A 24740-nucleotide genomic window follows, 5' to 3' on the forward strand; every position below is an offset into this window, starting at 1 on the left:
ACCTGTCCTCCATGAACGTATCTAGTTCTGCTTTGAACCCTGTTCAAAAAAGGCACTGGGGGTTTGCTGCAATCACAGCTAAGGGGCCTGGCCCTCGGGCCAAGCCCCTCATAGCAGCAGGCAAAGCCACAACTGGCACTAGCACCCTGGCCATGGTACCACGCCGGGCGGAGCGCCTTGGTACAAATTGCCGCTGGGCTGTGCACCGCAGACAGCAATGCCAAGGAGGCAGTGGGTGGGAGAACCTCTGGGAGGGCCGTGGAAACATGCTGCTGACAGGAGAGCAGTCACCCCACGCACCCGTCCAGTAACCACATCCTGTCGCCGGTTGTGTAACCAGCCAGCCTCGCTCCTCTTGGCGGGGCCGGGAAAGGGAAGTGAGAGGGTCACAGGGCAGCTGTGCAGTCCGCCCCCCTCCTCATGTCTGTATCTCTCCCTGCACTGCTGGCTCAGCCCAGCTCCCCAGAGCCAGCCGGCATCACAGCTCGGCCGTGCTCCTCCCTGCTGCAGCACTTTGACCCACTCAGCCTGGAGAACATGGCCCAGCCATGACTCCCCCGTGACCTGAGTGGGTAGCACGGGAGGTTACTGGCGGGTAAAGCCCTGTATCCCTGCTCCAGGCTGGGGGTGGCATGTGCTGAGCCCTGAGTGAGGGCAGCTGGGCCCCGGCCCTACTGGGGTCACGGGGTGAGACTCAGTGCTGGGTCAGACAGTCTGTGATAAGCCAGGGCCAGCGCTGCGGCAGGAGAGGGGTGGCCAGGGCTAATGGGGGAAGGAGGAGACACTTGTATCAGGGCCCTGAGCTTGGGGGAACCCCAAAATGTCTGCAATTGAGTGAAATGGATGGGGCCTCAGCCCGCATGCTGGGCCTGGCCAGACCGACACAGGCCAGGAAGGTGGGGGACGGGATCAGCCATCCCTGCGCCTTGGTGCCTCGCTGTTGCCATAATGCCGTAGCCTTGGCACTGCGCTGGCCCCTCCTGTGAGCTGGCAGAGCTGGGCCCGGTGGACTCTGGCCAGGCCAGGCTGTTTCAGTGCCACGTTGGAGGGTGATGTGGATGGGCCAGGAGGGAGCCAAAGGACACTTTGTGATAAGGTCCCGGGCAGGCAGGCAGGCAGGAGGGGAGGTGGAGCGAGGAAGGGGAGGGGTGGAGAGCTGGCTGTGGGGGGAGGGGGATACCAGGCCATGACAAGCTAATAGGAAAGGCTAGGAGTCTCCCCCCCCCCCCCCCCAGCCCTGAGACCAGCTGATGGAAAGGGGGGGGGGCTGGGAGCCAGGACTCCGGGGTTCTCGCCCTGGCTCTGGGCTGGGAGTGGGGACCAGTGGGTTTAAGCATGATGGTACTTTAAGATCTGACATTCCCATTCTCTCCACCTCAGTGGAGCTGGGCCAGTTTACACCAGCAGAGAATCTGGCCCAGGATGAACTGGCTGGAGGCAGCTGCTCTTCTCCCCAAGCCAGGCTAGGCTCGGTCTGGGGGCAGGACGGGGCTCCAAGGATGTCGCCCTGGATGGATGACAAACCGAGCAGAGGTACGCCCCAGGCCTTCGGGCTCTCCTCTGACTGGCTGCCCCTCCCTGGGGCTGGACGGGCCTTGAGAGGAGATAAGAGGGAATTCTCTGTGGTTATTGCCTGTCCCTGGGTTATAAATACGGGGAGCAGTGCGGCAGGAGGGCCTGCTGGAGGAGACGGGGACCTGGCAGCCGGCAGAGCAAGGTAAGGCCAGGCAGGGCTTGGAGAGGGGCTAAGCAGCTTGTCTGCTAGCGGCAGGGCTCATGGAGTCGCTGCTGGACTCAGGCAGGATATAAACGCTGTTGGTTTGTGTGGAGAACGGCTCCTGGTGGTGGGATGGGTCCCGCCAACCTCAAGCTGGGGCTCAGCCACCCTGTTCTTCAGCGCTGGCAATACAAGCGGCTGCGGATCCCAAACTGCTCAGCCTCTCGCATGCCATGGGCCCTTCTGAAAAGCCAGACACTTATTTTGGTGCCTAATCAGGGGCTGCACTTTCTGGGCATCCTGGCGCCCGAGGGCCCAATTCACCTCACACTGTTTGCATCAGGGTAGAATGCTGCCATCCCGGGTCGCGGCATTTCCCCCTGTGCACAGGTATAAATGGGTTTGATTTTAAAATATCCCCCTGAAAACTCAAAACACAGTGGTGCCTGGTGACCAAGGCCAGCCGCAGCAGAGAGAGTTGCTTTCACCCCCAGGCAGGGGGCTGGTTCCCTCTGGGTCCTTGTGACTCCAGTTTTACAAGGAGCTGCTGGGTGGGAGAAGGCCCCTGGAAAGATTTTAAAGCAACGTGTCTAAACCCAGCTATGATTGATTAACCACCCCGCCCCAATGAGTCTAATCAAGGCAGCACAGCTTTCGATTCAATTATTCACTGCCCATCATCACCCCCCTGGGACTGACTGTTCCCCCTCCTGCCGAGCCCAGGGTCTGCAGCCAGGGGTTCCTCGCAGTCACCTCCCGCACTGGACTAGGATGGCAGAAAGAGCTTGTGATCAGGTGCGAGGGTTAACGCGTGACAGGAGGTGCTGCTGGCAGGGCCGGAAGAACCCCCATCCCAGTCTGCTCCCCCTCTGCTCTAACCCTCTTTCCTCCATCGCACCAGGGTCTCAGGGAAGCTCCCAGCATGAAGCTTTTTGCCCTCGTCCTGACACTGGCCGTCCTGGCAGGTGAGTGCGTCTTGGTGCAGGCCTGCCCCTGCCCCGCTGGGGGATCCTCTGCCTGGGACCCTACACTGAGTTACACAGCGGCCTCGAGCCACAGACACACCTAGGCACACACGCACGCAGGTAGAGAATGGGCCGTGTTACAAGGGGGAGCTGGGACGTGTGGTAAACACACTGGGCTGGGGCTCAGGACTTCTTGGTTCAGTTCCCTGCTCTGCTGCAGACTCCCTGGGTAGCCCTGGAGATGCCCCTGAATCTCTCTGGGCCTCAGCTCCCATCTGTAAAATATGGAGAATAATCCTGCCTTCCTCTATTAGGGCAGCTATTCAGGACAGGGGCCATCTCTCACTGTGTGTGTGCAGCACCCGGCACAGTGGGAAGCTCCAGGCTTGGTCGGGGTCTTGGCAGTATTGGGCACAGTGGGGAGCCCCGGGCTCGGTCGGGGTCTGGGCCGCGCCCGGCACGGCGGGGAGCCCCGGGCTCGGTCAGAGTCTGGGCCGCACCCAGCACGGCGGGGAGCCCCGAGCTCGGTCGGGGTCTGGGCCGCGCCCGGCACGGCGGGGAGCCCCGGGCTCGGTCAGAGTCTGGGCCACGCCCGGCACGGCGGGGAGCCCCTGGCTTGGTCGGGGTCTGGGCCGTCCCCGGCACGGTGGGGAGCTCCGGGCTCGGTCGGGGTCTGGGCAGTGCCCAGCACAGTGGGGGCTCCTGATTTCCAACAAGAACCTGAAAATTTCCCAAAGTGACTCTCATAAAGCAACACAGGGAGTCGATTGCAGAGCCTGGAGTTGGCCCCAGGAATCCTGAGCCCCAGCCCAGAGTTGTAACTCCAGCCCCTCCTGGCAGAGACAGGTAGCTCTGTAGAGCCCCTTCTCTGAGTCTCTCCAGGGCGGGTCTGCGGCCTCCAGTGACAGGGTCTTGCTGGGGATTTCTGTCACCCCACAGGCAGCCAGGCCTCTCTCCTCAGCGATGAGCCCACACCGAGGTTGGAGCAGGTCCGGGAAGCCTTCTGGGAGTACGTGGCCAAAGCCACCAGTTCCACCGAGAAAACCATGGAGCTGATCCGTAAATCGGAGCTGGGCCAAGAGATCAAGTGAGAACCCTGCACTGACTTGTGGGGGGAGCCCTACCTTGGGGACTGGGAGCCTCCCATCCTCCCAATGGACCCAGAGCAGATGGGGGAGGTTAGTCACCCCCCTGACTGCAGCCCTCACACCTCGGCTTCTGGGCTCAGGAAACCCCTGGCCCTCACTGGGATCCAGCCTGGCCAGGAGATGCCCAGGGCGCTGGGGATTCAGCAGCAGCTGCTCTGCTCTTTGAGTCTGAACTGAGCCCATGTCCAGGATGACAGGGCCTCGCGTCTCCACCTGGCCACCCCTCTGAGCCAGCCAGTCCCCCCGACCCTGGGGCTGGATCGGAGCCAGAGCCCTATAGAGGGGAAAGGCCCCCATGACTCATTCCCCACCCTCTGAGTCAACCAGACCCCTGGCCTGGAGCCAGATCAGAGCCAGAGCCCCATAGAAGGAGAGGCCCCATGTCCCCTATTCCCCTGGGCCAGCCAGTCCCCCCGACCCTGGGGCTGGATCGGAGCCAGAGCCCCATAGAGGGGCAAGGCCCTGTCCCCCATTCCCTTCTCACCCGCTCACCCGTCCCCACAGCAGCCGCATCAGCCACAGCCTGGTGGCTGCCAACAGCTATGGCACAGAGCTGCAGAAGCAGCTGCCTCCTGGGGCCCAGGAGCTGGTGGCCAAGCTGAGCAAGGACACAGAGCTGCTGATGCAGAAGATTGCAGGGGACCTGCAGGAGCTGAACCAGAAGGTGCAGCCATACACTGAGGAGCTGCAGCAGAAGGTGCAGCAGAGCGTGGAGGAGCTGCAGGCTCGGCTGGCGCCCTATGCCGAGGGGCTGCTGGAGCAGGCAGAGCAGCGAGCTGAGACCCTGCGCCGCAGCTTGGTGGCTGGCACACAAGAGTTGAGCGAGAAGCTGCAGCAGAACGTGGAGGAGCTGCGCAGCCAGCTGGGTCCTTACACCCAGGAGCTGAGCGGGCGGCTGCAGCAGCACGTGCAGGAATTCCAGCAGGGGCTGGAGCCCTACGTGCAGAAGCTGCAGGGGAGCCTTAGCCAGGGCGTGCAGCACGTCCGTCGCAACCTGCACCCCTACGCCGAGGACCTGCGCCAGAAGCTCAACCCCTACGCCGAAGACCTGCAGGGGCGGCTGGGCTCCCTCTGGGCTTCCTTCCTGCAGCACTTCCAGTGAGGGGCCTGCGCTGGTGGGGAGATGAGAACACAGAGCCAGGTGGGCGGGGTTGAGACACGGACCCCATCCATCCATGGGACTGGGGGATGGGAGCACAGACCCCATCCGTGCATGGAGCCTTCAGAGGTCACAGGTGCTTGAGAGGGGACAGCCTCTCCTCTAAGAGCCCCTGACATGCCCAGGGTCCCTGTCCCATCACCCCTAGTCACTCCCTGTGTCTGTAACAACCTCCCGGGGCTCAATAAACCACCTGCTGATTAATCACCCCATGTGCTGCTGCTGTGGCTGCATCCTTGGGGGAGGGGATCAGCTGTTATAATCCAGCTCCGGTCCATGAGGCGCAAGCCAGGGGCATGATCATGGACATGTGACAGGGGAAATAGGGCTGTCTCCTGGGGGGAGGCTTTTCCCCTTCGAAACTCTCCCCACGGTGATCCCTGTAAACCTCTCCCCTAGGGCTTGCGCTATCCCTGCCCTGCTGTGACCTCCCGATAAACAGCTCTGCCCAGTGTTACTCACAAACTTTCCTCACCATGCTGTCTGCAGTGCAGGCCCACTGGGGCTGGCACTGCCTGTGAGTGGGGAGCCCCTCTCCCACTGAGCCTCCCCCCGCCCTGCAGCACAGGCCCCCGGCTCTGCATTGGAGCCAGCACTGCCTGTTGGGGGAGCACCTCCTACTGCCCCCACACATACACCCCACTCTGCAGCACCGGCCCCCAGCACTGCATTGGAGCCAGCACTGCCTGTGAGGGGGGAGCCCCTCTCCCACTGAGCCTCCCCACTGCTCTGCAGCACAGGCCCCTGGCACTGCCTTGGAGCCAGCACTGCCTGTTGGGGGAGCACCTCCTACTGCCCCCACACATACACCCCACTCTGCAGCACCGGCCCCCAGCACTGCATTGGAGCCAGCACTGCCTGTGAGGGGGGAGCCCCTCTCCCACTGAGCCTCCCCACTGCTCTGCAGCACAGGCCCCCAGCACTGCATTGGAGCCAGCACTGCCTGTGAGGGGGGAGCACCTCCTACTGCCCCCACACATACACCCCACTCTGCAGCACAGGTCCCCGGCACTGCATTGGAGCCAGCACTGCCTGTTGGGGGAGCACCTCCTACTGCCCCCACACATACACCCCACTCTGCAGCACAGGCCCCCGGCACTGCATTGGAGCCAGCACTGCCTGTGAGGGGGGAGCACCTCCTACTGAGCACCTCACACATACACCCCGCTCTGCAGCACTGGTCCCCTGGCGCTAGGGTTGCCAACTGTCTAATCACAGAAACCCAAACACCCTTGCCCTGCCCCGCCCCAGATCTGGGCTGGGGTCGAGGGGTTCGGAGTGTGGAAGGGGGCTCTGGGCTGAGCCTGGGGCAGGGGTTTGGGGTGCAAGCTCTGGGAGGGAGTTTGGGTGCTTGGAGGGGGCTCAGGGCTGGGGAAGGGGGTTGGGGGTGTGGGGTGCAGGCTCAGGGCTGGGGCAGGGAATTGGGGTACAGGAGGGGTGTAGCTGCTGGTGGGAGGCTGGCTGAACAGAGAGGGCTTCTGGCTCTGGTTGGCCATTGGGCACATCAGACACCACAATATTTACCTGGCAGCAGGGAGTGCCGGGTGCTGGGGGCTGTCGGGACCTTTATTTAAGGCACGACCGTGACTAGATGCTGCTGGCAGTCCTGCTCCGGGCCACGTGGACTCTGTGCAGCACCTTTTGCTGCCACAGGCAACAGTGTGGGGCTACTTTGTCATGACTTTTTTTTCCCCCTTTAACTTTGCAAATCTGTGGGCAGAGGGGGCGCGATGTCCCTGCTAACAGAGACGCTGCTATTCTGAGGCATCCTTGGAGGGGCGTGGGGGGGAATCATTGCTGCCAGTGGCACAGGTGGGAGGGGGAAGGGTGCACCAGCTCTGATCCAGCCCCAGGGCAGGGAAGTGGCTGGCTCAGGGTGGCAGCCTGGGCACTGAGCTGTCAGAAGGATGGGGACTGGCTGATGTGGGGGAGGGAATATGGCACCTTTGACATCCCGGGGGCTCCAGTGCTAAGCCTGCCCAAGGGCGGGGGATGGAGGCTGGGGAAGTGGGGGGTGTCACAGGATGTGGACACTGCGCAGACACCCGGGGTTGTGCCGTCCTCCATTTGCGCCAGCCCAGGCAGCACCAAGTGCGCGTCTCGGCCCTCTCCCCTGGACCGGAGGGGCGCAGAGGGCTCCCTCCCGTGAGGCCTCTGTGTTACTGGATCCCTCTCGTGGGGCTTCCTGCCTGCTCCTTGGCCCAGCCAGCCAGCCTGAGTGTCTCATTCCCGCCACCAGCCTTCTGAAGGGGAGCTAATTAACGCTGGCATGAGCAGAGCAAGGCCTCACGTGTTCACACACACCCTGTCCCAGGGGCTATAGGGCCTTATTTTCCCTCTGAACGGCACCATTGCACCAGGAGGGCGGCGGGGGGGGGGGGCCCTTCAAAAGGGGCGGCGACAGGGCTGTTACTGAACTTGAGGGAGCGTCTCGGGAAGTGGGGACTTGTTGCTACAGCTCTGTGCAGAACTCGACATGGTGGCCCGGGAACACTTTTTACAGTGGGGGTGCTGAAAGCCCCCCCTTACCTCTGGCTGTGTCCCCTCTCCCCAGAGCTGGGGCCAGGACCGGGCTGTGGCTCTGGGAAGGGTGGGTGGGTGGGGCTGAGGATGGGACCACAGCTGGGACTGGGAGCAGAGCCCCGGGTGTGGGGCCGGTGGCTGGGACCCCATGCAAAACCTGGGGGTGCTGCAGCACGCCTGCATCCCTAGTTCCTATGCCTATGGGCCAGGGTGGGGCAGTGTAGGGGAAGAGATGGAGCGAGAGCAATTTAGAATGTAAGCTGGGGGATGCACTGGGGTGGGGCAGTTTAAAGAGAGCACAGGGGTGGGGCATGTATAAGGGGGGGATGGTTCAGGGGGAACATTGCGGGGGAGGTTGAGCAGTTTGTGGGGAGTGGGTAATTGGGGCCTTGCCCCTCTACAGGCCTGGTGCCCTCCTGCGCTGTGGGGGATTGACACCCCAAGCCCCCATCCCCAGAGATGCAGCAGGACCACACATCACTGCATGATCAAACAGCCGGTTTATTGAGTGATGGACGGCCGTATGGGGCAGGGAGCCTTACAGAGGAGGTGTGCCCCCTCAATCCTGGGGGATTGCCTTGGGCTCCAGGTATGGACGAGGCCTATGAGGCACCCCCACTGGTCTCTTCACTGAAACACTGCATGAGGGCGTCCCAGCGGGAGTTCAGCCAGCCGTGCAAGTCCTCAGCATAGGGGCTGAGCTTCTGGTGCAGGTCCCTGGCGTAGGCTGCCAGGCCACCCTCGAACTCCTGCAGCCCCAGCTCCTGGGCATAGGAGCCCAGCTGCTCCTGCAGCTCCACCCTAGACGGGATGATGCTGGACACCTTGCTACCAAGCAGGGTCTTGCTATAGTGCTCCACCATCTCCAGTGGCCCCTCGGTATAGGACACCAGGACAGCATGCAGCTGCGTCTTGTAGGGCCGCACCATCCTATCCCATACCCAACGCACTGACCCTGACAAACTTTCTTCCACCTGCCCGCTCAGGTTCTTCAGCTGCTCCTTGGCCGTGGGGGGCACCTTACGGTCTAGGTCATCCAAGAAGTTAGAAATTTTCCTAGTGAGTCTCCATGCACTGCAAAGAAAGGGAAGCAGCTTAGAGTGACTCCCCCTCTGGGCTGCTGGCTCTGTCTGACCCCAAGGCAGAAGGTTTGGCTGGATTGGGAGGTGTCAGCAGGGGCGGCTCTATAAATTAGGGCGCCCCAAGCAGGGCGCCGCGCTGTGCCGCCCTTCCCCGGTCCCGCGGCCGGGGCAGAAGTGTCTGCGGCGGGTGCGCTGGTCCCGGCTCCAGTGGAGCTTCCGCAGGCATGCCTGCGGGAACTCCGTCGGAGCCGCGGGACCAGCGCACCCGCCGCAGTCATGCCTGCGGGAGCTCAACCGGAGCCGCGGGAAGAGGGGACCCACCGCAGTCATGCCTGCGGCAGGTCCGCTCGTCCCGGGCTCCGGTGGACCTCCCACAGGCATGACTGCGGAAGGTCCGCCGGAGCCAAGTGCCGCCCCCCCCCCCCCGGGAAAGGGCCGCCCCACGCGCCTGCTTGGCGCGCTGGGGTCTGGAGCCGGCCCTGGGTGTCAGGGAGGGGAATGTGGGCCCAGGGCAGGGGGACTGGCTGGCTCGTGGAGGTTGGGAATGTGATATGGGTCCTCCCCACCCCCAGTGTTGCTGGCTTTGATCTGGCCCCAGCCCCCAGGTCAAGGGTGCTGGTTGTCCCAGCGGCATTGGGCCCTGCCATGCCAAATAATGGACACAATTCTGCCTGAGAGAAAAAGCCCCCCTGCTGAATTGCCAGCGTCCCTGGGGTTGGCCTGGCTAATCCCTGCTGAGCTCGTGGGGCTTGCTGGGCCTGCAGCCAGGGGTGTGACACTAACCCCTCTGCGCTGGGCAAGGCCGGCTCCAGGGGTTTTGCTGCCCCAAGCAGCCAAAAAAACAAAAACAAAGCCGCGATCGCGCTCTGCGGCAATTCAGCGGGAGGCCCTTCGCTCCGAGCGGGAGTGAGGGACCCACCGCTGAATTGCCGCTGAATCCCTGAAAGTGCTGCCCTGCTCCGGAGTTGCCGCCCCAAGCACCTGCTTGATAAGCTGGTGCCTGGAGCCGGCCCTGGCTCTGGGTCCCAGGCATGGATGGGGGGGCTCCCAAACCCCGCCTCCAAGTCAGGGAAGGCGCCTCACTCGATCTCCTGGGCCAGCTCGGATTTCTGGCTCAGCTCCGCGAGCGTTCTGAGAAGTTGCTCCAGGTAACGTTCGATGGCGTCTGCAACCTGGTCCAGCCTTGGCCTGGGTTCCTCACCGAGGGGAGAGGCCTTGGCGCCTGGGAAAAGAAAGGGATCCCCAGTGAGACAGTGTCACTGCAGGCCCCAGGCTGCCTTGGCCTGGAGAGACCCACTGAGCTACCGCTCCCTGGAAGAAGGGACACATGGTAACTGCACTGGGATGCAGCTCAGGACTCCTGGGTTCCAACCAGCTCTGGGAGAGGAATGGGGTCTAGTGGTTACTGCAGAGGGGCTGGGAGCCCGGCCTCCTGGCTTCTATCCCAGCTTTGCCACAGACTCCTGATAAAGCATTGGGACACTGGGACTGGCAGACTGGATCAGCCCCATGGTTTGTCAAGGCCAGTATCTAGAAGCTGGCACCCAGTGGTTCAGGGGAATGTGCAAGAACCCCGCAGTAGCTGATATGGGTATTTTTCCTCCTCACCCTAATAGTTAGCACTGGGGCAGCCAGGTTTATGCGCCTCCCAAATCTCTAAGTATGGTCATTCTGGATACTCCCATTATCCATAGAAATGCCTCTGTGAATCCTGCGAAGATCTTGGCATCTGCAACTTCCTGTGACAGTCGTTCCACTGGTTCTGAATTCATCACCTGCACTGCCATTGATTGTCCCCCTGTCCTAATGGTAGGAGCTGGGGGAACAGAGTATCCTGATCCCCTGCAGTCGATCAGAGACCTGCTTATTGGAGATGAGTTCCCTGAGCACCCTTCACCTGCTGAGCACCTAGTGGATAATAGGCTTCTAAGGCAGAGGTTCTCAAACTGTGGTCCGTGGACCACCAGTGGTCCATGAGCTCCACTAATTAGGTGCCTGGACCCTGGAGAAGACGCACCTGTAAGGTGAGGGGGTGGCCTTGGGGGGAATAGGGGGTAGATGGGAGGGGTCAGTGGGGTCAGAAGAGGGGATGGGAGGAATTTGGGACATGCAGGGCTGCGGCGGCCAGAGCAAGAGGCGACTTTCCCCAGCTCCAGGGCTGTGGCTGCCGGGGAGAGACGTCCGTCTTTTCCAACCTCAGCTCGGGGGCTGGTGTGGGGGAAGATACACCCTCCTTCCCAGCCCCAGCTCAGAGGCTGCCGTGGCTCCCGAGACCCCCCCACCCTTCCCAGCCCCAACTTGGGGGCTGCCACGGCAGGGCTGAGAGGGCACATCTATCGCCTTAGACAGGTCAGACTACTGATGTTAAAATATGAGTTGTGTGCTTTTATTTGTAGAACAAAAAATTTATTGTTTATTTTTATATAGTGCTTTTATCCAAAGTGCTTTACAATGGTTAGCTAACAGTACAAACGACATTTGAAAAGAGCATTAAGTGGTCCGCTGAGACTCTCAGCAATTTTCAAGTGGTCAGTGAAAAAAAAAGTTGCGAACCACTGTTCTAAGCAATAGCCAACAGAGCTTTGTCAAGAAGAAATCATGCCCAGACAGTTCCTTCTTTGTCAGGGTTACTGGGCTAGTGGCCAGAGGGGAAGCTGTAGCTGTGATTATAGCTTGATTTTTTCATAAGGCTTTTGATACAGTCCCATGTGACAGTCTCAGAAGCAAACCAGGGAAGTGTGGTCTAGAGGAAATTGCTATAAGGTGGGTGCAAAAGTGGCTGACAGATCACCCTCAAAGGGTGGTTATCAATGATGCGCTTGTCAAACTGGAGGGGGGTCCCATAGGGTCCCAGTGGGGTCCCAAAGGGGGTCTGTCCTGGGTTCAGTACTAGTCAATATTTTCATTAATGACTTGGAGAATGGAGTGGGTAATATGCTTAAACATTTGCAGATGACACCAAGCTGGGAGGGGTTGCAAGCACTTTGGAGGACAGGATTAGAATTCAAAATGACCTTGTTGATTTCTGCCCAATTCTCCAATTTATCATGATTAAATTCAATAAAGGCAAGTGCAAAGTACTTAATTTAGGAAGGAAAAGTGAAATGAACAACAACAAAATGGGGAATAACTGGCTAGGCGGTAGTACTGCTGAAAATGATCTGGGGGTTAGCGTGGATCACAAATTGAATATGAGCCAACAATGTGATGCAGCTGCAAAAAAGGTTGATATCATTCTGGGGTGTATTAATAGGAGTGTGCAATGTAAGACATAGGAGGTGACTGTCCCACTCTATTTAGCACTGGTGAGCTCTAGGTTTACTTGGAGTTGCCTCGGAACAGGGGGCTGCACTAGATGAACTCCTGAGGTGCCTTCCAGGGTTCATTTCTCTGATTCATTCAGGCTGACTGAAAGAGCAATTAAATATCCCTTTTTGTAGTGAGAACTGATATCAGAGAAGCCACTGCCCAAGACACGCACCAGATGGGTAAGGCCTGAGCAGACACTTAGCTGTGTGGGCCAAGGGGTTTCCATAGTGACTGATTTCAAATGCAGGGGATGGGGCACTGGTTGGCAGCAGCGGTGTATGTCTGTGTGTATCAAAGGCACAAAGCTGGCAGACAGGGAGAGATGCTTGTTGTGAGCATTGGCCTGGGAGGGAACAGAGCTAGGGCTCCTTGGAGCACAGAGCTGGTGGACAGGCAAGCTTGGATTTCTGAAAAAGGAAACCGCCTGCTCTTGTATGTTCCTGCTGTGTTCAGGGAAAAGGAATTCTGTGCCCATTCTCTGTAAATCAAGAGGATTGTACCAAAAATGAGACCTGACTCTCACCATCGATTTGGAGCCTTGCCAGAGAGATATTGTCTGCCTGTTGTAGAAGGAGACAATACGTTTATCACATCCCCTTTTATCTGTCTCCTTTTTAGACAACATGCCCAGTGTTTTCATCCTCTCCTCCCAGACTCTGGCTCCCTCTCTTTGCCTGTCTTTGAGCCCCCACCGATTCTCCAATACCCTTTTTACACCAATGCAAAGTGTTTACACCGGGGTGTGTGCGTGGATTTTTCCGCTGCTCTGACAGTGTTCCAGTCAACCAGCGTTCACACCCGTGAGGCACATCACAGTTCTGATCTGGATGTGTCTTACACCGTATGCAAATTGTTTTACATACTAAAGGGTTAGACAACTGCCAGAAACATCCAAGTCCTGAGACTCCCCAGCGGGTGCTCTGCCTGATTGAATGGGTCAGGAAACAGAGCGCCTCGCTGAATGCTTAGCAAAGCAGGGTCTTCCCAGAGCTGGGAAAGGCTCAGTCGGCTACACTGTTTCTAATTCATGTTTCCTGCTCCCCCAAATCCAAGCTGCATTCCCTCCCCGTCTCCCCCGCTCCTGTGACCGAGTCTCTATCAGGTACTTTAGTGGTTTCCACTTGGAAAGTCAAAGTTGATTCCTGTGGGAGAAGGTACCCAAAAGATCTGGCTTCCAGGCAGAGGGATCCCCACACACACTGTCAGCCAGCGCCCCGTGGGGCTGCACCGAGACACACTCACCTAGCACGGCCAGGAACAGGACAGCAGCGAGAAGCTTCATGCTGGGAGTTTCCCGGAGAACCTGGCAGGATGGAGGAAAGAGACAAGTTAGAGCCAAGGGGGAGTGGATGGGGTAACAGCCCTGTCACCCACGCCTCCTCCTGTCACTCATTAACCTCAGCACCATCCCCAGATGACCTGGCCATGAGCTCTGTCTACAGTCCAATGCTGGGGGTAGGGCTTTGGGCTCCCAGCCCCCGAAATGAAACCGCCTGGGCTGGTGCTGCCCAGAAAGCCCTGATCTGAGACTAAAAGAACAGCAGGACTTGTGGACCTTAGAGACTAACAAATTTATTTGAGCACAAGCTTTCGTGGGCTGAGACTGTTCTCTCCATCCCCACAGCTAAAGCGCTCATCATCCCACGGTTCAATTGCTGCTGCAGCCTTCTCTCTGGCCTGACAAATACGGTCTGGCCCCACTCATATCCATTCAGAATGCTGCCTGCTGCAAAGATCATGTTCTTTTGGCCAAAACAATGGGCTATCTCTCCTCTCTGGCTGGCTCCTCTTCTCTATGGTAGTGTTACACCTCTGACCCAAGCAGCTAATCCAAGTTTGGGGCCCCGGCGATGTCCCAGCTGGGAGTACAAATTCATGATGGAGTCCGATATTGTCTTGAATGCAGCCTTGTTTATTCACAGAGCGTACAAAGTCCTGCTTCTGCAAACTAGAACTAGCAGGAGAAATGAAAACCCCAAACAATACTCAGAGCTTGTCTGCACTTCAAGCACTGCAGCTGCACCGCTGAAGCATGTAGTGAAGACACTATGTATGTCGGCGGTAGCGCTTCTCCCACCTGTGCAGGTACTCCACCTCCCCGAGAGGTGGTAGCTATGTCCACAGAAGAAGCCCTCCCATCGACATAGGGCTGTGTACAGGGGGAGTTCGGTCAGTATAACTGCATCATTCGGGTTTTCCACACTCCTGAGTGACGTAACTAGACTAACGTAAGTTCAGCATGTAGAGCAGGGCTCGGCCAAAGGCCCTTTCCCCATCCAGTTTAAAACTCTCTAGGGGGTTCACAACGCCGTGGTTTTAGGTGTGAGGGCTTGTAATTAATGTACCCTGACAGTTATATTAATTGAAGGTGAGTTCACACCCAGTCTCAGAGGTCTGTGACCCATGCAGTCCCCAGTTTCTCTCAGCATAACAATACGAAGCATAAGCTATTTATTTTCACTTCCATGGCCTTGTGACAGTTACTGGTGGCCCCCCTTAATAGCTTACAAGCGGCCAGTAGAGGGAAGCAGAAGCCTCACGTACACAGTAACCTAAACTTTTAAACTATCTTTCATTCTCTGCCTTAAAGCAAAAGAAACTAGCTCCAAACTGGTTTTCACTAACCAAATAACAAAAACATGGGGTCTGGCAACCACCAATCAAGTGTTAATACAGCAAAGGTCTTTGTCTAAATGTGTATAAAGGATCTGTAAAACTTGTGTAAAACAGAGTTTTTGTATTTTGATACAGAGCTCTCCTTTCTTCTGCAGAATAAAGCATCTTTTCCTGATCCCTGTCAGGCTGTTATTGGCTCTCGGCTAGGCAAACCCGGTATTTCAGTAACAGCCTTCCACATCATATCTTCACCCTACCTGTCCAGTTTCATTCAGTAGCAGATCATGAGTCCCCACCTCCACGGGCCTGTGCTGTCCACTTCCATCACTCGCCTGTCCTAATCCTAAGCACGTCCCCGGTGCTTTCTGCCATGGGCCCCTCACATGGGGGAGGCGAGCCCTATAAACACTCACAAAGCAAGTCTCAACCTCATTCTCCACCTTCACATCCCTCCTCAGCACTCACCTTCCCAATGAGGCCTACAGATGACACCAGCCAGGCCCAGACCACAGCCTGTCATGTTGACTCCTATTGTCTCGTTGTCTCCTTGTCCGGCTGTTTCCATTCGCTGTCCCTTGTCATGTATTGTAAACTCTGCGGGGCAGGGACTGTCCTCCTGTGCTGTGCTTGTCCTGCGCTAGCAGACAGGGTCCCGGTGCTACCGTAATACACCTAATGTACAGCGCTAGCACACTGTGGGCCTGGTGCACGAGGAAGCTCCTTGGCGCTACCATAATTCACCTATTAAAAATAATTATAAGAGACAGTCAAACACTGTCACTTGTATCAGCTGAATTCATTGTCCCCTCAGGGCTTCCTTGCGTCTTTCCATTCCTCACCCCCATGCCTCTAAGTGCCACCCTTGCAGCCGCCTCTGTTTCAGGGACACCCTGTATCTCTCCCCATTGCCCGCCTGGCAGGGCTTCTGTGAGACCTCCATTCTCCCCTCCTCCCACACCAGGGTCCCACATTCTCTCCCAAGTGCAAGGGCTGTGTGCATGCCACCCTTCCGGCTCCCCACCATCATCATTTGTCTGGAAAATAATTCATCCAAGTGTCACCATGTTCCATGCTATTGGGATGCTGGGCGGGGGGGTTGTTATGCTGGAAGGAGTTAATGGTACCGCCAACCAGCTGTTTAATCAACAGCCAGTTGCAGAGGCTTAGGCCTTGGCTTTGCTATTCAGATGGCAGGAGCTTCATATCTTCCCCGTTTCTCCCCCAGCCCCCAACCCCCCCACCCCACACCCATGCGCGCGCTTTTCACTTTTCCAATTTTCCATCCATGCCAAGAAATGCCCTGAAATTTTGGAAGCGATTGGGTGCAATGTTCAAAAGTTACCCTGTAACAGACTGACATGGAAATACCACCAAGTCACGCATCAGGTCTTTGCAAGGTCGCTAGCTCGCTGTTGCCCCTCTTGCAACCCCTTTTCACTGGCTCAGGAACTGTCCTTTTGTTCTATGTCTGCACTGTAGTGCTTGCCACATGGCTCCTGCACTACCAGTAACACAGAAATATAAGGATAATAACATCAGGCAAACACTAACGCAATGCACATGCTGCTGGCGGCCTCGCTGCAGGCCCATCTCCCTCCCAGCTCTGATCGGGTCTCATGATCGCTCGCTCACTATGAATCATCCTTGCTGACTTGTTTACTGGGACTGCTGAGCTCAGCTACAGGGTTCTCCCAAACTGCCTCCAGCTTGGAACCCAGGGCAGAAATCAGTTGCTGCTGCCAGAACTGGGCTCAGGCCCCCATGAGTGTCTGGACTTTGGAACTGGGACCTCCGAAAACGTGGCATGGAGCCAGGAGAACTATTACCCAGCTTTGCCACTGACCTGCTAATCCTTTCCCCTTCCTGGGCCTCAGTTTCGCCTCCTCCCACTGCGATTTTAAACTCTGTTAGGCAGGGCCCAGGGACCTTTGGTGTGTCTACGCTGCAGCTGGGAGGGTGCTTCCCAGCATGGGTACCCAGACACCTGCTAGCTGTGCTCAAGCTAACGCGCTAGCAGCACAAGCAGCGGCTCAGGCGAGCCACCTATGGAATGTGCCCAGGGGATCAGAGGTGGGTACTTGGGTAGCTAGCCCAAGCCACTGTCTGTGCCGCAGAGCCCACAAGGCTGTTTTTGGTGCACTAGCTCCAGCAGAGCTAGTGTTTGTCTGTCTACTTGTACTGGGAAGCAGACACCATCCCAGCTGCAGTGTAGAGTTACCCTGTGTGTCTTCGCAGAACCTGGCACAGGATGCTGGGAGTCAGGGCTCCTAGCTCTGGGAAGGGTGTGGGGGCTAGTGGGTTAGAACAGGACCGCCCGGAGGGGGCAAGTGGGGCAATTTGCCCCGGGCCCCACAGGGGCCCCGCGAGCCTTGGCCGAGAATCCCTTCCCTGCTAGAGGCGCCTTTTTAATTTTTACTCACCCAGTGGTGGTCCGGGTCTTTGGCAGCACTTTGGTGGTGGGTCCTTCAGTGCTGCCAAAGGACCCGCCGCCGCCACAGACTCGGAGCGCCGCCCGGTGAGTACAAGCGCCGCAGTGGGTGGTGCCTTTTTTCATGTCCACTCCCCCACTTTGCCCCAGGCCCCCTGAATCCTCTGGGCAGCCCTGGGATAGAATGAAGGTTGGTGACTGGCAGTCAGGACTCCTGGGTTCTGTCCCCAGCTCAGGGATAGGAGTGGGGGCTGGCAGTCAGGACTCCTGGGTTCTCTCCCCAGCTCTGGGATAGGAGTGGGGGCTGGCAGTCAGAACTCCTGGGTTCTGTGCCTGGCTCTGGGAGGGGCGTGGGGTCCAGTGGGTCAGAGTAGGGATAGGGATGGGAGCCAGGACTCCTGGGTTCTCCCTCTGGGAGGGAAGCAGGGGAGACATGGGAATCTGGCTCTGTGTGACTGAGCGAGTCACATCTGTCTGCCACTTGACAGACCCACCCTTTTAAAATGGGGGTGGTGATGCCAACTGGTGCCCCCCCCAGATCTGTGGGTGAAACATGCTACAAAACACATTCTCTGGTTATTTATTGTCTCCTCTCCGCTTGGGCACAGGGAAACCATGTTTCCAGGGAAGGGGGTTGTTGACACTAGCAGAGGATTTGCAGTCAGGTGGGGAAGCCTAAGGGAGATGGGGAATGTGGGAAGGAGATGAGGCTGCAGCTGGATCGAGGAATGCAGTTTAACAAGGGGGGCTCGAACGGGGTCAGGAGTTCAAGTGAAAGAGCTGCAGGGGCAGAAATGGGCTGGAAATCCTGGCTCCACACCACAAAGGAATGCGCAGAGGTTGGAGCCCAGTGATCTGTGATCAGAAGCAGAGTCCTCTGCTGACACAACAGCGCTGATAAGGCCTAGGCCACAGGGCCGTACTGACAGCAAACTGCAGCCTCAGGGACCTTCCCTCCCACTTTGCAGCTGGAGATATTTACTGGCCTGTAGTTTTCTTCCCAGCAAACCGGGAGGGTGCCACGTTGGGGCATCCAGCGATAGAGCCTGACTTCGGCCTGCCTGACACTGCATGTAATAATCCCTTGTGGAAAGGAAGGGCAAAGTCAGCCAGGCTCCTGCACAAATCTCTAACCCAGAAACCAACAGCATTTAATATAGAATCAGCCTTTGTTATGCAAATAAGGGTCTAGTACATAATTACAGCCCCAGGGCAGGTCCCAGTCAGGTGGGTCTGGAAACCAATTTTCTGTTTATCTGTTTGGAAAAACAAACCCTGGAGACATTTTGTCCATGTCACCGTGTGCGGTGACAGCATCACCCTGAACCTGGCTCGCACTGCTACGCAGGGTTACCCTGGGTCAGCAGCTGGATGGGAGACACGCTCAGGGAGTGGGTCGCTCTTCCCGGGCAGTCAGTGTTGGTTCGGATGCTCCAGCTTGGCGGCTGGGGGGGGGGGGGGTGCTTTCCTGTCTCAGTCAGTGCTGACCCCAGTGTGGCAGGCGGGGGTGGGGGGAAGGGCACTGTCTGTCACAGTGCAGGGCAATTGCAATTGGATGGAGACCCACCTCGCTCCCCTCTGAGCAGGAGATTCCCAGGGTGCACAGCTCCCTGCCTTCACCCCGTTCCCCCGCAAAGCCGGCTGCTTAGCACACCTTGTTTTCCCTTCGGAGCCGGGTAGCACAGGGATTCCTATGGAGCCACCCAGCTCTTTGTAAGCAGCCAACATTCGTCTTAAGGTACAAGCATTACGGAAAAAACCCAAAGAACCTACACGCATGCTAATGAGCTGAGCAGGAGCCCCCCCCCGAGGAACTCTGGCAGGAGCAGTGCATGTGGTTACCAGCTCAGAACGCTCCCAGTCTTAGGGGGCCTCATGCAGCCCAGTCCTTCCAACCTTTCCCAAAGGACTGGGGCCCCCCGTGCGGAGCAGGGTCCCCTCAGTTTGCTGGACCACGAAGATGCACTGGGAAAGGAGCAGATCTCCCAATCAGCAGCCACACCACAGTCTCTGGCTTTTTTTGAGATTTCATAATCTCACCAGTTCACTGTTCACCAGTGCTTCCAGCTGAAACTAAATAAATTCCTGCTTTGGGCACAAGGTACCAGGGGCCTTTTCTTCTTTATGACCTAAATTTATGCGACCTCCTCAATCCAGCATGAAGTCTCAGTGCCCCCCCAATCCAGCATGAGGTCTTAGCACCCCCATACACAGAGCACGTGGTCTCAGCACCCCCCCCACACCCAGCATGAGGTCTCAGCGCCCCCTACACATGGCACCACAGCACGAGGTCTCAGCACCCCCCCCCACACCCAGCATGAGGTCTCAGCGCCCCCTACACATGGCACCACAGCACGAGGTCTCAGCACCCCCCCCACACCCAGCATGAGGTCTCAGCGCCCCCTACACATGGCACCACAGCACGAGGTCTCAGCACCCCCCCCCCCCACACCCAGCATGAGGTCTCAGTGCCTCCCCCCCAGCCCCACGTCTCAGGCCCCACCGCCCCAGCCTGTGACACTTGGACACTTTGTATTCTCCTTTGCAACCAGGACAAAAATGCTGATGCGGGCTAGTGCCCTCGATGTCTGTCCCCGAGAGGGGGGGGGGGGGGGCTCTCTCCTCTCCCTCCTGCCCCCTCCCAGTGTGGGGGGGGTCTGCTCCCCGGGGGAGATAAGAGTCCTAGACCTGGTGGGGTGGGGCAGACTGCGCAGGGCGAGGGGAAGAGATTGTGTCTGTCTGTCGGTCTGTCTCCTTCCTCCTCCCCAGCAAGTAGAGGGTTAACACTTTCTCCAAAGGGGAAGCTGTCCGGGCCCCATGCAGGGTATGGGGGGGGGAGGGAGTAACCTTCGCCCCCTCCAGCTGCATTGGCGAGTTTGTGCTGGCTCGGTCCTCCCCTCCCCTCCCCCCCCTGTGGGTATTTAAGGCAGCGAGTGGGGCTGGTGGCACTTTAGAGCCCAGGACTAGGAGCTCATAGAGGTGAGGGCAGGGGGCAATGGAGATACACCCTAAGGAGTAATGGGGTGGTGCAGCCCAGAGGAGAAGGGTGAGGGGCAGGTGGGGTGCAGCCCAGAGGAGACGGGTGAGGGGCAGGTGGGGTGCAGCCCAGAGGAGAAGGGTGAGGGGCAGGTGGGGTGCAGCCCAGAGGAGAAGGGTGAGGGGCAGGTGGGGTGCAGCCCAGAGGAGAAGGGTGAGGGGCAGTGGTAGCAGTGGGTGGGGCTGGGGGTTGCAGCCTCGCAGAGGCTGGTGAGGGGCAGGCTTTGGGGCAGGCAGGGTGCAGCCCAGAGGAGTGGGAGGACGGATGGGGGGCAGCCCAGAGGTGAGGGCTGAGGGACAGGATTAAGGGTAGAAGTGGATGCAGCCCAGAGGGGCAAGGGCTTTCCTTGGGATAGGGTGGTTGGCCTAGCAGATGGACCTGGCTTCCTACATGCTGTGCACTCTAGCTTGTATCCGCTGTGGGGGACCCATGAGGGGTGTTAGGTCCCACCCTCCCTGCTGTCATTCACCCCAGCCCCTTCCTTCTCTCCCTGCAGGCAAAGCTGCAGCCATGAAGGTTTGGATTGTGCTGCTCGGGGCAACTCTGCTGGCAGGTAAATGGCTTGTTCAGTTCATCTCCCCACCAGGGCAGGGCTGGAAACTCCCCTTCGGGTGTCGATCAGGAGTAACCCCATTGGAGTCATGGGGACTGGTTCCCTTTTCATGCACCACGGTGTAAATCAGCAGTGTGACCCAGTGGGTAGGGGTCCTGCCTGGAGACTGCTGGTTTCTATCTCCAGCTCTGGGAGGGGAGTGGGGACTGATGGATTAGTGCTGGGAGCCAGGAGTCATGGGTTCTATCCCTAACTCTGCTACTGACTTGCCCATGACCCTGGGTGAGTTTCCCAATGGGCGACCCAACCCATGTTAGCTGTTACTATCAACTGTTACCAGGCAGTAAAGGCCAAGCCAAGACTGTAATTTTACCATGAGATCAACCAGCAGCAGGGTGCAGCGCTGACCTGCCTAGCTACCTCCTGGTAAACAGTCCGGCGCCTTGTCTCCAACAGGAGCGTCCAGCAGGCTGGTGATCCCTATTGTGTGTTAGTTATTGCATTGTAAAAACACCACCTGTTGCTATGAGGACACAGCCCCAACCCTTCCTCACAGCTCGTCTGGTCTCTTTCGACTGGTGACCCCCTTCGGGGAGGGACTGTCTCCTACTGTGTGTTTTGTACAATGCCTGGCACAACAAAGCCCCTGATCCCTGTCAGGATCTGCAGCGCCCGGCACGACGGGGCCCCTGATCTCGGCCGGGGGTCTGGGCGGCGTCCTGCACAATGGGGTCCCTGATCGCGGCGGGGGTCTGGGCGGTGCCCGGCATGACAAGGCCCCTGATCGCGGCGGCGGTCTGGGCGGTGCCTGGCATGACAGGGCCCCTGATCGCGCCGGGGGTCTGGGCGGCGTCCTGCACAATGGGGTCCCTGATCGCGGCGGGGGTCTGGGCGGTGCCCGGCATGACAAGGCCCCTGATCGCGGCGGGGGTCTGGGCGGTGCCTGGCATGACGGGGCCCCCGATCTCAGTGGGGGTCTGGGCGGTGCCTGGCATGACGGGGCCCCTGATCACGGCGGGGGTCTGGGCGGTGCCTGGCATGACGGGGCCCCTGATCACGGCGGGGGTCTGGGCGGTGCCTGGCATGACGGGGCCCCTGATCACGGCGGGGGTCTGGGCGGTGCCTGGCATGACGGGGGCCCTGATCTCAGTCAGTCTGGGTGACGCCCAGCACGACGGGGCACCTGATCACGGCGGGGGTCTGGGCGGTGCCCGGCATGACGAGGCCCCTGATCGCGGCGGGGGTCTGGGCGGTGCCTGGCATGACGGGGCCCCTGATCACGGTGGGGGTCTGGGCGGTGCCTGGCATGACGGGGTCCCCGATCTCAGTGGGGGTCTGGGCGGCGCCCGGCATGATGGGGCCCCTGATCACGGCGGGGGTCTGGGCGGCGCCCGGCATGACGGGGCCCCCGATCGCGGCGGGGGTCTGGGCGGTGCCTGGCATGATGGGGTCCCCGATCTCAGTGGGGGTCTGGGCGGTGCCTGACATGACGGGGCCCCTGATCGCGGTGGGGGTCTGGGCGGCGCCCGGCATGACGGGGCCCCCGATCTCAGTGGGGGTCTGGGCGGTGCCTGGCATGACGGGGCCCCTGATCACGGCGGGGGTCTGGGCGGTGCCTGGCATGACGGGGTCCCCGATCTCAGTGGGGGTCTGGGCGGTGCCTGGCATGACGGGGTCCCCGATCTCAGTGGGGGTCTGGGCGGTGCCCGGCATGACGGGGCCCCTGATCACGGCGGGGGTCTGGGCGGTGCCTGGCATGACGGGGCCCCTGATCGCGGCGGGGGTCTGGGCGGTGCCTGGCATGACGGGGCCCCCGATCTCAGTGGGGGTCTGGGCGGTGCCAGGCATGACGGGGCCCCTGATCACGGCGGGGGTCTGGGCGGTGCCTGGCATGACGGGGCCCCTGATCACGGCGGGGGTCTGGGCGGTGCCTGGCATGACGGGGCCCCTGATCACGGCGGGGGTCTGGGCGGTGCCTGGCATGACGGGGTCCCCGATCTCAGTGGGGGTCTGGGCGGTGCCCGGCATGACGGGGCCCCTGATCACGGCGGGGGTCTGGGCGGCGCCCGGCATGACGGGGCCCCCGATCTCAGTGGGGGTCTGGGCGGTGCCTGGCATGACGGGGCCCCTGATCACGGCGGGGGTCTGGGCGGTGCCTGGCATGACGGGGCCCCTGATCTCAGTCAGTCTGTGCAGGACTGGCAGGGATAAGAGGCTGGGTTACATGGACACCGGGTCTGACCCCCAGTGTGGCTCCAGGGTTACACAGGAGGTCAGACCCAACTCTTTACCTGCAAACTCTGCCCCTCCAGGCTGCCAGGCCAACCCAATCGTCCAGGATGAACCCAAGACTAAGTGGGAAGAGGCCGTGAACGTCTTCTGGAACTACCTTTCCAAGGTGGGACAAGCCGCAGACAATGTGACCGCCCAGATCAAGAGCTCCCAGCTCAGCAAGGAACTGGAGTGAGTGACCCTGCGGCTCAGAGTCAGATGGGTGGGGCCAGGACACAAAGCAGCAGGGGCCTGTGCCCCCTGGAGAGGCTGATATTTCTGCTGGGAACAATGCTGGGCTTTGGCTAAGTGCTGGGTGCCAGGCTGTGCTGAGAAGCACCAGGTTTGGCTGGTGCACACCATGCCCGTGGGTGTTGCTGCCGCTTTGCCATAATGGCGGGTTGGGAGCATTCCTAGCGGAGCGTATGAGGGGATGCCCAGTCAAGGGCCACAACCTGGGGCACAGAGGGGGTGATGTGGGGATCTTTGGGGAGCCCTCAGTGCCCTGATGGAGAGCGGGGTTTGGATGGGTGTCACCAGAGCCCTGCATGGGCTCATCACAGATACCATGGCCAGGGTGGGGGATGGTGCAAGCCAAGACGCCCCAGCTCTGACTCCCCGGTCCCTCCCCAGCGGGCTGATCACCGACACCATGGCTGAAGTGGAGGTGTACAGAGAACAGCTGCGGGCCCGGTTCGGCCCCTACGCCCAGGAGGCCCAGCAGCGCCTGGGCAGCGAGGTAGCGGCGCTGACGGGGAAGCTGCGGGCTGACATGGAGGAGGCCAAGGGCCGGTTGGTGCAGTACACGGGCGACGTGCGCTTGATGTTCGACCAGAACCTGGAGGAGGTGCGGGCCCGAGTTGGCATGTACCTGCGCAAGCTGCGCAAGCGCCTGGGCAAAGACACTGAGGAGCTGCGCCGCAAGATGGCCGCCTATGCTGGCGAGGTGCAGGCCCACACTGACCATCAGGTGGATGCTGTGCGCCAGGGCCTGCAGCCCCTAATCGACAGCATCCGTGACAAGGGACAGCAGCGTCTGGAAGCCCTGAGCCAGGCCCTGGGTGAGCAGAGCCAGAAGGTGCGCGATAGCCTGGGCCCCCGGGCCCAGGAGCTGCATGGGCACCTGCAGGAGAAGGCTGAGGAGGTGCGGAGCTCCGTAGAGCAGGCTGCTGAGCAGGTCCGCCAGTGGTTTGCACCCTTCCTGCAGGACGTCCGTGCCCAGTTACAGACCCTGGTGGAGAAGCTGCAAGGGAAACCCCAGCTGTAACAGCCTCTGCTCACCCCACACTGTGGCCCCCCGACAGCCCAGAACCCTGGCAATCCAGGGGCCTGCATTCCCAGGCCCCCACAGTACAGCGCTGCCCACTGACACCATGGAGCTAGCCATGGAGGTCTGTGACTCCCCAGCGAACAGGCATGAGTCACTTCACCTGCTAAGCCCGCTCCAGACCTCCCGCAGGGGCCCAGTTCTTCCTTGCCCCGTGCATGAACCCCAGTGCATAGCCATTGCCACTCCGACCCTGCACTCACACTTGGGACTGGTGGGACAACCATGGATCTGGCCCTGAGCTGCTTTTGTGCACGCCCTGGAGAAATGAGAGGGGCTAACCTCCACCCATCCCATTCTCCCCTCTCTAACCACAGCTGAACGTGATACCCCTATCCCACCCTGCTGTTAGATCTCCTGTGTTCACCAGTGCTTCCAGCTGAAACTAAATAAATTCCTGCTTTGGGCACAAGGTACCAGGGGCCTTTTCTTCTTTATGACCTAAATTTATGCGACACACACATTCAGATCCCCAGCTGCTGTCAATCAGCCATAGCTCCACTGAAGTCAGTGGGGCCAGACCCTGGCCAACTGGCATCGTTCCATGGGCCACAGGTACAAGAAGTCCTCCCATTGCTATCCCATATTGCATTGCTCCATTCAGA

At 59.5% G+C, this 24740-nt stretch overlaps 3 protein-coding genes across 3 annotated transcripts; 2 read left to right on the plus strand and 1 right to left on the minus strand.

Moving 5' to 3' along the window:
• Positions 1-1615: 1615 nt before the first annotated feature.
• On the plus strand, positions 1616-5201 carry LOC123361625 (apolipoprotein A-IV-like). The gene is made up of 4 exons (XM_045001662.1): positions 1616-1717; positions 2619-2682; positions 3622-3769; positions 4335-5201. The coding sequence occupies exons 2-4, from the start codon at positions 2640-2642 to the stop codon at positions 4930-4932; spliced, it is 789 nt and encodes a 262-aa protein (XP_044857597.1). The 5' UTR covers positions 1616-1717; positions 2619-2639; the 3' UTR covers positions 4933-5201.
• A 2792-nt stretch (positions 5202-7993) lies between these two features.
• LOC123361598 (apolipoprotein A-IV-like) lies at positions 7994-13301 on the minus strand. Its single transcript, XM_045001601.1, has 3 exons — positions 13146-13301; positions 9678-9816; positions 7994-8586 (listed from the first exon to the last, which is right to left on the minus strand). Exons 1-3 carry the CDS (start codon positions 13183-13185, stop codon positions 8115-8117), a joined length of 651 nt encoding a protein of 216 aa, XP_044857536.1. The 5' UTR covers positions 13186-13301; the 3' UTR covers positions 7994-8114.
• A 6561-nt stretch (positions 13302-19862) lies between these two features.
• Positions 19863-24551, plus strand: APOE (apolipoprotein E). The gene is made up of 4 exons (XM_045001657.1): positions 19863-19926; positions 20481-20537; positions 22850-23000; positions 23442-24551. Exons 2-4 carry the CDS (start codon positions 20495-20497, stop codon positions 24073-24075), a joined length of 828 nt encoding a protein of 275 aa, XP_044857592.1. The 5' UTR covers positions 19863-19926; positions 20481-20494; the 3' UTR covers positions 24076-24551.
• The last annotated feature ends 189 nt before the right edge of the window (positions 24552-24740 follow it).

This window comes from Mauremys mutica, unplaced genomic scaffold, assembly GCF_020497125.1.
Source record: "Mauremys mutica isolate MM-2020 ecotype Southern unplaced genomic scaffold, ASM2049712v1 Super-Scaffold_339, whole genome shotgun sequence".
Lineage (NCBI taxonomy): Eukaryota > Metazoa > Chordata > Testudines > Geoemydidae > Mauremys > Mauremys mutica.

Bases quoted from the DNA above. Each gene is read 5' to 3' on its own strand.
- LOC123361625 (XM_045001662.1), top strand. From the start codon at position 2,640: ATGAAGCTTTTTGCCCTCGTCCTGACACTGGCCGTCCTGGCAG. The intron at 2,683-3,621 runs GTGAGTGCGTCT...GTCACCCCACAG, and splicing joins GACACTGGCCGTCCTGGCAG to GCAGCCAGGCCTCTCTCCTC. The intron at 3,770-4,334 runs GTGAGAACCCTG...CCGTCCCCACAG, and splicing joins GAGCTGGGCCAAGAGATCAA to CAGCCGCATCAGCCACAGCC.
- LOC123361598 (XM_045001601.1), bottom strand. From the start codon at position 13,185: ATGAAGCTTCTCGCTGCTGTCCTGTTCCTGGCCGTGCTAG. The intron at 9,817-13,145 runs GTGAGTGTGTCT...TTCTTTTCCCAG, and splicing joins CCTGTTCCTGGCCGTGCTAG to GCGCCAAGGCCTCTCCCCTC. The intron at 8,587-9,677 runs GTGAGGCGCCTT...CTTTCTTTGCAG, and splicing joins GAGCTGGCCCAGGAGATCGA to TGCATGGAGACTCACTAGGA.
- APOE (XM_045001657.1), top strand. From the start codon at position 20,495: ATGAAGGTTTGGATTGTGCTGCTCGGGGCAACTCTGCTGGCAG. The intron at 20,538-22,849 runs GTAAATGGCTTG...CTGCCCCTCCAG, and splicing joins CGGGGCAACTCTGCTGGCAG to GCTGCCAGGCCAACCCAATC. The intron at 23,001-23,441 runs GTGAGTGACCCT...GTCCCTCCCCAG, and splicing joins CAGCTCAGCAAGGAACTGGA to CGGGCTGATCACCGACACCA.